Raw genomic sequence first — 12431 nt, forward strand, 5'->3', positions numbered from 1 at the left:
ATTCACCCCAATACCTGGCTCCTGGTTTGATTTTATTAATAAGACCTGTTAAGATTCCTGCTACAAACTTATGTGGAAAAAATTTGACTTGATTTGGAAAGGGAAATTGAGACTTCGTCAATTAGCAGGAATAGACCCAGCAGAAATTGTTGTACCTTTAACTAAGGAGGACATTGAAAAATTATGGACAGAAAATGAACCTTGGCAAAGAGCTTGCAGTAATTTTTGGGGAGAAATTAATAGCAAATATCCCAAAGCAATAGAATTGATCTTATAAAGAGAGCTGATTGGATTTTGCCTCGAATTGTACGTGAAAAACCCATATCTGGAGTTTGTACATTTTACACAGATGCAAACGAACAAGGAAAGGCAGGTTACAAATCAGAAAATTTAAGAAAGTGGTTCAAAGTCTTTATAATTCAGTTCAAAAATCAGAATTGTATGCTATTCTGTTTGTATTAATGGATTTTTCAGAACTTCTCAACATACTTCTCAACATAGTTACTCTCAGTATGCTGAAAGAGTGGTATTACATATTGAGAATGCAGAATTTATCCCTGATGCATCAGAATTAACTTTACTATTTATTCAGTTAAAAGATACAATCAGGAAAAGGAGTCATCCTTTATATATAATTCACATCCGATCCCATACTGTTAAAATGAAACAGTTTTTTGCTTAGCTTACTACAATAGAAAACATATTACAGGTATACCACATAATCCTACAGGCCAAGCAGTTATATAAAGATCCAACAGAACTCTAAAGGGCATGTTAAATAAACAGAAAGGGGTAACAAAAATCCCCAGAAGTAGACTGCACAATGCTCTATTAACTTTGAATTTTCTCAATGCTAATGAGAAAGGAACAACAGCTGCAGAGAGACATTGGATAATAGAAAAAAACTACAGAATTAAATCAGCCTATATACTTTAAGGATGTGCTGACCTCAGAATGGAAACTAGGATATGTGTTACATTGGGGACGAGGTTTTGCTTTTGTTTCTGCAGGACAAGATAAGCTGTGGATACCATCAAAATTGATAAAGGTTCGATTTGAACAAGAGAGACCTCTTATTAGAGGAGGTGATAGTTCATCAACCAACATGACCATCCAGTTTAAACTCACTTATACCATTAATACATGCCTTTTCATTTAATCAGATGCAACTTGACAAAAGGGAACCTCCCCAAAATTAAGTCTTGGGGAAGGGTTTTTGTTTTTGTCTTTTAGGAGAATGAAAGCTAAGGAATCTGAAGAACACTGGACAAATGAGACAACTGAAGAAAAAGGACAAATCATCTGTCCCAGGAAAAAGAGTAAAATGGCCTATTGGTATATCATCTACAAAATTTCACAAATCTTCCTAAATGTTTGTTTCTGCTCTTCTCTAAAAAATTAATACTACTGGTCTTCTTGTAGTCCCAGTTCAATTAAAATTTAAAGCTGGCTTTGGAGTTGGAGAATGGCTCTCTCCTTCTTTAAATTCAAGCCTGTTGTTAAAAGGAAAATGCAAACTCCCTGTATCATGCCAGAAGAAACAGCCATCTTCTGACATGGGACAGGAGAAAAACCAAATTAATTAAGGGACTATTCTATTACTACTAATCTCAATTCTTTGATTCTATTCTGATTCTTTAAACTTTTCTTAAAGTATGAATTTTATATAAAAATTTACAAGATTTATATATATATATATTTATATACACACACATTTTAAACTTTGTTAAGATAACAAAGGTCATATAGAATACTAACTAGTTCTAGAAAAAAGGCTTCAATTAGCTGCCCATACATGTGTTTGTGTTCAAGTCTTTATCAGTTTTCTGCAGGAAATCATGGCCAGGCCTAACATCAACTGAGGTTTCCAGGATGAAGATGGGGCCCCACAACAAGAACAATTCCATGTGGACAATAATAATATCACTAAGCTGACAAACATCATCTACAGATCATCATTGGACTACAAAGTGTTCAGAGCAATTTTGAGATGGCTGGCTGAGATGATTCAGTTTCAAAGACTTCTTGAATAAGGACTTGAGATAAAGCCTGAACTTTGGCATTATGGATAATGAAGAATATAGTTACCTTTCCTAGAATTTGACAGTTAACCTAAAATTTTTCTTTTCAGAATAAAGATACCTTCGCCCATACCCAGCAGGAAGCAATTTTAAGAATATTGTAGCAAGAATCTTAAAGAGTGTTATTAATAAAATCAAACCCGAGGCCAGTTATTGGGGTGAATGCTGGAAGATCAGAGAAGCAGAACAAGCCACAGCTTCCTCACCTTCCTTGCCAGTTCCTCAGCTGGTCTTATTTCCTCAGACTGGAAGCTTCTGTGTCCTCATCCCAATGGCTCTCAGCTGAACTGTGCTGCTCCAACGCCTGAACTCTTAACCAGCCAAATGCTTCTAGTTTCTGGTCTTCATGCCTTATATAATCTTTCTCTTTCTGCCCCCACTCCCTGGGATTAAAGGCGTGTGCTACCACTGCCTATCCTTATGTTTAATATTGTGTCTGTCCTATTCTCTGACCCCAGGTAAGTTTATTTTGGGGAACACACAATATTTTGGGGAACACAATATCACCACAGAATATGACACCCACATTCCCAAAGAGGTGGTGTGGGGTGGGTGGTTTTTTGGTCTTTTAATGGGTTTTGGGTCTGGGATAATTTTCATTGTTTAGGAGGTTTCGTTACAAGTTGTTGTTAAGGGTTAGGAAAAGGGCTAAGCAAAGGAGATTAGATTTAAGGTTCTTGTTTAAAAAAAAGAAAAAGACATTTACTAGTTTTAAATACTTTATATTGGATTTTTTTATATTGTATACAAATTTTATATATATATAGATAGAGATTGATATTGTTAGAAAATGCCATACATATAATTCTAATCTTGTTCAAGATATTGTACTTATACTGTTCATTTAACAGTATGAGATAATAGATAGATAGACAGATAGATAGATGATGGATAGATAATAGAGATAGATGATAGATAGATATTGACATGGAATATAGAATTAAAATTAATAATTAATCTGCACAGCTGGTTGTAGATTCTCTATGAAAGTGAAACTTGTCACTGCAGCCATTATTCCTTCTGAAATGTTATTAATCATTTAAAAATTCCTAGTAAACAACAGATTAAGTATTTCATATCTGGAAACTCAAAATCTAAAATACCCCCAAAAAACTTTGTATTAATTTGACTGAAATGGAAAATTCCACACTATGAAACTTTTTGATAAATAAGCTTATTAAAATAATCTATAAATTATTTTCATATGAGATATATATGGTAAATATGAAACATGTATGCATTCAGATATGAGCAATTTTGAAGATGTAAATACTCCAAAATTCAAAGAAACTCAAACTACAAAACAATTCTAACTAAAAATCTTTTGGATCAGGGAAGCAAAGTCAGTTCTAACTCAGCACAATGAGGCAGGTTTGACAGAGGTAATGACACTTGACTCCAAGGAAGAAGATGGAAAAAAGCCAGTGCTAATTACTAGGGCTCTAGTATCTGGCATGTAGGCCCAGGATATAAATGAATATAATTAGCTATGCAAATAACTGTAGTCATTCACTGTTAGGGAGCCAAAATGACAGGGCCATTAATCATTTCTACCACACTGTTGTCCAAATTTGCTCTTAGAGACTCTGCTTCACTTATGTTTATAATTAACTCAATAAATAATAACTCATCCTTAATATATGATAATATACAGCTAGGGATGGTCAGGAAACAGGAATGAAAAAGGAGACAAAGAGCCTTCTCTAACACAGTTTATGTTCTATAGGGAGAGACATAAGCAACCAAAAACAATAGTTATTGCTGAAATTACAAAGTTTTTGACAATGAGAAAGTTATGTCCATTAGAGCTCACAGGAACAAATTCACTTTTTAAAAAGACAAGGGTGTTGAATAGATTCAACCACAATACATATTAAACTGATAACAAGTTATAAAGTTAACTATGTTCCTCTGGTAACATAGTGCTCTTGGCTGAAATAATGCTCAGTTTTCATTTGTCAGTGTCAGGGTGAAGTTCCTCAAGTCCCTGTAACTTATTAGTATCTATATCTTTAATTCTAATGCACAACATATTTACATGTACTGTAGCATGAATCTTAAAGGTACTTGTCAATAAAATCAAACCTGAGGCCAGTTATTGGGGTGAATGCTGGAAGGTCTGAGAGGCAGAACAAGCCACAGATACCTCACCTGGACAGTTCCTCAGCTGGTCTTGTTTGCTCAGACTGGAAGCTTCTGTGTCCTCATCCCAATGGCTCTCAGCTGAACTGCTGCTTGAAAGCCTGAATGCTTAACCAGCCAAATGCTTTTAGTTTCTGGTCTTCACGCCTTATATATCTTTCTGTTTTTGCCATTACGCCCTGGGATTAAAGGCTCACTTCTTGGGATTAAAGACGTGTGTCACCATGCCTGGCTGTTTTCTTTTTCTTTTATTTTTTTTATTAGTATTATTATTATATTTGTGTTATAATTTTACACATCAGCCATGGGTTCCCCTGTCCTCCCCCCTCCCGCCCCCACCCCCACCTTTCCCCATTCCCTCCCCTCCATTCCCATCTCCTCCATGGCCAAGACTCCCCTGGGGATTCATTTAAACCTGGTGGATTCAGTACAGGCAGGTCCAGTCCCCTCCTTCCAGGCTGAGCAAAGTGTCCCTGTGTAAGCCCAAGGTTCCAAACAGCCAGATCATGCACTAAGGACAGGTCCCATAGCCTGGGTGCCTCCCAAACAGTTTAAGCTATTCAATTGTCTCACTTATCCAGAAGGCCTGATCCAGCTGGGGTCTCCACAGCCTTTGGTTCATAATTCATGGCTGTTTTCAATGTGGCCTTGAACTCACAGAGATCCAGAGGGATTTCTGTCTCTGAAATGCTAGGATTAAAGGCGTGAGTGCCACCATTTTCTAGCCTCTGTATCTAGTGGCTGTCTGTTCTGACACCAGATAAATTTATTAGGGTACACAATATTTTGGAGAACACAATGCCACAATGTACTATGGATTTACTATGTAAAATATAACATGGCAAAGTTAGGGAACACAAAGCATATAAGACAGTGTCCTCGTCTACACCAAAACCAGCATAATAAAATACTTCTAAAGGTCAAAAGAACTCACAATATCTGGAACAAATAATTATTTTTTAAAAACTTAGAGCACAGTTTCAGTATTTTAAAACCAAGGTGTTAAAATAAATAGAGCCAGGGTGCTGGGGGTTGTCATTCTGTATGCTGTGAATATATGTTGTTCCCATTAGTTAGTAAGTAAGCTGCTCTGGCCTATGGCAAGGCAGATTGGAGGCAGGCAGGAAAGCAGAGAGACAGGAAAGAGAAAGGAGTCTGAAGAGATGCCAGCACCACCAGGAGAAGCAAGATGTGAAAGTACCAGTAAGCCACATGGCAACTTATAGATAAATAGAAATGGGTTAAGTTATAAGAGCTAGCTAGCAAGAAGACTACCATAGGCTATACAGTTTGTAAATAATATAAGCTTCTCTGTGTGTTTACTTGGGGGTGGGGGGCAAGGCGGCAAGGGACCCAAGAAACATACAGCTACACCAGGGTAAACACCTTAAACAAGCATATTCATTTCATAATTTTTCCCTTATGTATAAAATAACTTGCTTACACTTTCCATTTCTTTCATCCTCTGTTGTGTTCTTTCAGTCTCCTTTTTCAGTTGACTTATCTCTTGTTCATTCTGGAGCATTATAAACTCCTTTTCTCGAAGCTGTTCTTTGGCATTTTGCAATTTTTCATTTAAACTTTCTACCTGAATTTCAAACAGATGACCATTATTAATACAACTAAGGAAAATATAATTTACTCATAGCTGTGTTCTAAGATAAACATCAACCACTTATGTATAAAATATCTAAAAGTAGGCAGAACATGGAGGTCCAAACTAGCAGTACAGCATTTTGGAGGTTGAGGCAGAAGGATAATGAGTTCAAAACCAGACTAGACTACACAGCAAGACTATGTCACAAAAATAACTAAAATCAAATTTTAAAAACTATTTTTCTGGGACTAAAGAGATGGCACCATGGTTAAGTGCACTTACTGCTTTTGCAGAGGACCTGGGTTCAGTTCCCAGCACCCATGTAGCATTGCACAACTTCGTCTGGCCTGAGAGTACTATAGGCACATGATTCATAAACATACATGCAGGCAAAATACCCACTCACATAAAATAAAACTAAATCTCTAAAATATACTTTTCCTAGCAGGGTATGGTGATGCATGCCTTTAGTAACCAACATTCAGAAAGCAGAGGCAGGCAGATCTGCATGAGATTGAGGACAGCCTGGTTACAAAGAGAGTTCCAGGACAGCTAAGGCTGCACAAAGAAACCCTGTCTCAAAGAACAAAAACCAACCAAACAAAAAAAATTCACTTTTCTTAAGACGAACATAATTTATAAGAATTCTACATAAAAGATAATTATATATTCTATGAACACTTAAAATTCACTAAAAGATGAAAACCTAAATCATAATTTTTCCTTTAGTTAGCATACAAAAAAATGGGTCCATACGTCATTTCAAGAAAGACACTCTTGTACTTTGCTAATTCATATTCACCCTGAATTACCTTCTCTTGACACCCCTGGTCATCTAGTTTGGCTACTTCCTCTTGTAAAATTTAACGTTAGATTTACTTTATGAGTGTTTGGCTACCTGTATATATGTGCACCACAAACATGTCAGGTATCAATGGAGGTCAGAAGAGGGAATAAGAGCCTCTGAAAATGTTATTAAGAATGGTTGTCAACTACCACGTGGGTATTAAGAACCAAACCTGGGTCCTCTGCAAGAGCAGGAAGTGCAATTATCCACTGAGACATTTCTCCAGTCTCATAATTCCCCTTTGAAATGATTCTATTCATAAGAGTAAACAAACAATACTTGCTTTTATTTTATGGCTTATTTTCCTTTATGTAACAATTTCCATTTCCATCCATTTTCCTACCAAACAAACAAACCCACAAAAAACCATGTAGAGTAAGCTATAAAGTTAAAATTCTGAGTAAAGGCTGGGTGGTGACACACACCTTTAATCCCAACACTTGGGAGACAAAGGCAGGCAGATCTGAGTTTGAGATCAGCCTGGCCCATTGAGCGAGTTCCAGGACAGCCAGGATTAATATACAGAGAAACCTTATCTTGAAAAACCAATTAAAAAGAAAAGAAAAATTTGAGTAAGTATAGGAATAATAAATAAAATAAAGGAAGGAGACAGCAAAAGGGGAAAAAGAAAGAAGCTATCTTAAAGGAAAAAAAAGAAAAATATTAGAAACATAGAATAAGAAGAGCAAGAGATAAAAATTCTGATCATGCAGCAAAAATGTGTAAACAAAATTAGAGGATGTAAAAACTGTATTCACTGTTTTTTACACCTAAATAAACATAATGTTAAAAGTATAATAAAAAGCAGGGAAAAAGATGCAAAAGGGGTATAGAAAGGCATTTAATAAAATGACAAAGTATTGAAGTAGTTTCTCTCTGGGTCCTCTCATATTGAAGTCTAGTAGGTGAGAATAAGTATTCAATTGAAGTTTCAATCTCTTATGCTTTGTACTACTTAAGCAGATGCTTGGGACCTTTAGGCTGCATTTACTCTAGGATCTCTTTCTCTCTCCCCTCCCCTCCCCTCCCCTCCTCCCCTCCCCCTCTTCTTCTTCTCCTCCCTCCCTCCCTCCCTCCCCCCCCTCCCTCCCTCTCTCTCTCTCTCTGCCAGGCAGGTTCCCAAACTCCAAAGACTTCCCTGTTTGTAGTCCCTGGAGTTGTTACTAATTCTCCTAAGTGCATTTGGCTAGTCCAAGTTTCAAACCCTGTTCAACATTAAATACCCCACAGGAGAAAGGATCCTCTGGAAACTGAGTGCTTCCACTAGACCTGAACTTCATCTTGCCTAAATACAACTGTTTCCCACCCAGACGATGGCCACAAGGTTCCCTAGCTAGTCATGGGTTCATTGTTCTCAGGTGCCCAGAGCAGTTCAGTTTCAAATAGTCCTCCTCTGAGGATGGCATCTAGCTATAGCCTTCAGTTTCTTTCCCAATGATGACTTGTCATACATGAGGAATCAAATACTCCAACTTCATTTAAGGCTTATGAGAATAATGAGCTTGTCCTATGGCCACAAACCCCATTCTCTTTTTTTTTTTAAATTATTTTTTCCATTCTCTTTTATATTAGCATTCCTTGTCATATTTTATGAATGAGTCTGACAGCTCCTCCCACAGGCAAATGTTTCAATCACTACTTATACAAGTACACTAAACAAATGTAACATGGCTTTATAGTTTTAAAGGTAATATATATGTAATATAAAAAAATATAGAGAACACAAAATTTCCTTCCCACATGATTTTTTCAGTTAGGTTCTGGAATTACTTGTAATTCCTGCCAGAAATGTTTATACCTATTCAAACATGTATATATTGTGATAAGTATATAAGGAATTACAATCAGGGGTGGAGAGATGGCTCAGAGGTTAAGAGCAATTCCCAGCAACCACATGGTGGCTTACAACCATCTGTAATGAGATCTGGTGCCCTCTCCTGGCCTGCAGGCATACATGCTGTATACATAATAAAGAAATAAATCTTTAAAGAGAAAAAAGAAATTACACTCAAAATAACACTGAAGAGAAAAATGAATATTAAGTAGAATGTACAAGATTAATAAAAGTATACAATGTTTCTATCATGTGCATTCTATAAAAACAGCCGTGTGCAGTGGTGTGTATGGGATCCCAGGGCACAGGAATTCAAGACCTATTTGGGCAGCACAACAACATGCATCATCACAAACAACACCAAAAACACTGTGTGAACGGTACACACTCATGGTGTCAATTTTTAAACAATGTAAAATATGAAATTTTAAGATAATTACCTGTTTGTTGCATTCTTTAAGTTCTAATTCTGATTTCTCAAGAGTACCCTCTAATTTAATTATTTTTTGCTCCATTTCTCCTCTGTGCTCACGAATGGTCATATCCAAATGTGTAACCTAAATACAAGTAATATTAAGCTGGTTGCTCAATTTTACTATAATGCAAAAACTTGTGTGGTTGGAATGTACTTTTACAACAGGTTCTTTTATCAATGAATGATAAGCTTATCCAAAATAAAGTATTTTTTCAAGTAGGGAATTGAAGCCCATAAGTATTATATGTTATAGAAACTTAAAATGTAAAATAAGAGAAAATGATGCAGGCTTCCAATTTATATTGGAATAGAAACTGCTAAATAATGTCTTGTTCCCCCGACATTTAGCTCACAGTGACATGCTCAACCACATGTTCTTCACATAATAAAAATCTAAAGGGCAGCAAGTGGATCCTTATGCTCAAAACTTACTGGTCAGACTGAGCTGTAGTGTAGAGGTAAAGAACTTATCTCCCTATTCAGTTCCCAGGAAGACAAACAAGTCTTCCAGCCAGTCATATTGCCAGCATTTGGGAGTCTGAGGCAAAAGGATTATAAACTCATGGCCAACCTGGCCAAACAGCAAGTTTGTCTTAAAAAAAAAAAAAAAAAAAAAGAATAAGATTTATTTCTAACTTTTTTTTTTTTTTTTTTGGTTTTTCAAGACAGGGTTTCTCTGTGTAGCTTTGCGCCTTTCCTGTAACTCGCTTTGGAGACCGGGCCGGCCTCGAACACACAGAGATCCGCCTGGCTCTGCCTCCGGAGTGCTGGGATTAGCCGCCGCCGCTGCTGCCACCACCCAGTAGATTTATTTCTAACATTAAAAAATATTTATAAACCAGGTGTGGTGCACACGCCTTTAATCCTTGCACTTGGGAGGCAGAGGCAAGAGGATCTCTGTGAGTTCAAGGCCAGCCTGGGATACAGAGTGAGTTCCAAGACAGGCTCCAAAGCTACACAGAGAAACCCTGTCTTGGAAAACAAAACAAAACAAAAGAAACAAACAAAAATTATAACAAGAACAAAAAATAGTGACTTATAAAACCCTTCATAATTGTCCCATGGTAGAAATTTTTATTCAAATATAATTAGGAAAAAACAACCTGAGCTGCTCTTTGCTTTAGCTCCCAATTTCTCTCCTTAAGCGCCTGATCCATTTCAATGAGTTCTTGTTTTTTGTCTTCAATCTCCATCTTACAGTCTCTAAAATTTGTCAGGAGAAAAAGATCAAAGCAGATATTATGAATCCTATAATTTTTAAAGTTAGTTAAATTGAGTTATTATTTCAAATAAGTTAAAAGCAACAGAATGTTTGTAGTTAATTCAGATCGAAACGACTTAAATCAAAGGAATGTATTTAAAAAAAAATGACTGGAAACAAAAGTTAACTCACACAGAAATGGGTTCCATGGAACAATTTGGCTAGTTCACTAGGGTAATTATGGTGAGGTCTTATCTTAATACATAAGGTGCAGAGGAACTGAGGAGGACCCACAACATCACTCTGACCTCTTCCTACATCCACACACACATGCTCCCACATATAAGAATATGCATGCATATCCATCACGCATGCACACCAAAACAAAACAAAGCAAAGGCAGTAATGAAATGAGGCCAGGAAAATAAGGACCTGATCACATGGGGCTTTGCAATCTAGAGGCTTGAAGTTTTTCAAAAGCATGGTCTGTGGTAAAACATGTATACAATATCCTATTAGTCATTTTAAAGTGCACAATGCAACTGAGTTCACCACATTCATGGTGTTATGTAGCCATCACCCTTATATGCTCGCAGTAATTTTTTTATTACAACAAAAGGAAATCCCATATCCTTCAGGTATCATTTTTTCCTGTTATCCCTTCCTCTAGCTCCTGGCAACCACCAATCATTACTATCTCTACGAACTTATCAACTCTAGAAATTTCATATAAATAGAATTATGCTACGTGTGTCTAGCTTCTCTGACTTAGCATAATATTCTTAGGGTTCATCTACATTGTAGCATGGATTATCACATTTTATTTTTTTTCTGATTAAATAATACTCCTTTATGGATATACCGTATTTTCTTTATCCATTCATTATTGGTGGCCAGTTGGTTTCTTGACACTTTTTTGACTATTGTGAACAAAGGTGCTATAAGCATTTGTGTATAATTTTTGTTTAAATGACCATTTTCAATGCTTTTAGATATATAACTAGGAAATTATTATATTTTATGTTGTAAATTATTATAATTTTATGTTTAACTTACTGAAAAATTGCAACTATTTTCCCACAGTGGCTCTCACCACTTTTATTTCCTATCAGCAATGAATGAAAATTTCATTTTTCTACATACTTCCAACACTTGGTATTAGCTGGGGTTTTTTTCTTTCTTTCTTTTTGTTGTTGCTGGTTCCCCCCACCCCCAAGGACTGATATACCAAGTAATGAAGTTGTATTTCTATACATCATTTTTTCATTTCCAAAGGAATTAAGATTTTACTGAGAATGTTTTAGGAAGCTATTAGAAGTCTAAATAGAAATCAATATGATATGATTTATGCTTGAAATCAGAATGCTGTGGAAAAATGGAATAGCAATGAAATCAATAACATAAGGAGCCCATTAGGAAGATCCAGCCACATACCATAAAAGAATCAATGATGGACTGTGCACAGTGGTAACGGGAAATCCATGTATTTTAAAGTATGTTTTAGAAATGAGGTTGACAAGATCTGCTAATAAACTGGATAAAAGAGAGGAGAATAATTCTACAGACTTCTTGTTTGAATACTAGAAAGACGGGAGGGCAGAGTTATAAGAAAACATATGAATGTGTTTAGCTGGGTTTGAGATGCCTTTTAAAATATCCATTATGGAGGGCTGGCAAACGGTTCAACAGGTAAACACACTTACTACCAAGCCTGACAACTTGAGTTTAAGCCCTGAGACCAACATGGTGAAAGAAAAGAACTGATTGTCACAATTTGCCCTTTAACTTCTACATGGGCATCATGATACATGTCACACATCTACCTATGTGCACACAAAATAAATGAATGAAAATTAAATAAGATCCAGCTTAGTTTTTCCCCTGAGGACCTTCCCAACCTTCCCTTCAAGCCCACCTCCATTCTTTGTGTCAGATGCTCATACCCAGAAACACTCTCTGCAAGCGACCAATGGTGGCCATATTTGGTAGGGACTCAAGCAACACTTACTATCCTTCCAGTCCTCCATTATAATATCTCCATTCTCACCCTCAGCCCTGTAGCAGCCTGCTTGCCCCTCCTAGCCATCCAGACATAAATCTACACACCTATGGACACCTGATTTTTGATAAAGAAGCCAGAAATACACACTAGAAAAAAGGCAGCATCTTCAACAAAGGGTGCTGCTGGTAGTCTAGACGGCTGTGCATAGAAGAATGCAAATAGATCCATATTTATTACCCCATACAAAACTCA

At 36.5% G+C, this 12431-nt stretch overlaps 1 protein-coding gene across 1 annotated transcript in view; it reads right to left on the bottom strand.

Moving 5' to 3' along the window:
- Positions 1-12431, bottom strand: part of Ccdc18 (coiled-coil domain containing 18) — a 118485-nt gene that overhangs the window by 23555 nt on the left and 82499 nt on the right. The window contains exons 23-25 of the mRNA XM_036200377.1: positions 10080-10179; positions 8942-9058; positions 5668-5811 (exon numbers count right to left, since the gene is read on the bottom strand). Of these exons, the coding sequence (XP_036056270.1) occupies positions 5668-5811; positions 8942-9058; positions 10080-10179 (361 nt within the window). The remainder of the gene's footprint in view (positions 1-5667; positions 5812-8941; positions 9059-10079; positions 10180-12431) is intronic.

The sequence above is a fragment of the Onychomys torridus genome, chromosome 10, assembly GCF_903995425.1.
Source record: "Onychomys torridus chromosome 10, mOncTor1.1, whole genome shotgun sequence".
Classification (NCBI taxonomy): domain Eukaryota; kingdom Metazoa; phylum Chordata; class Mammalia; order Rodentia; family Cricetidae; genus Onychomys; species Onychomys torridus.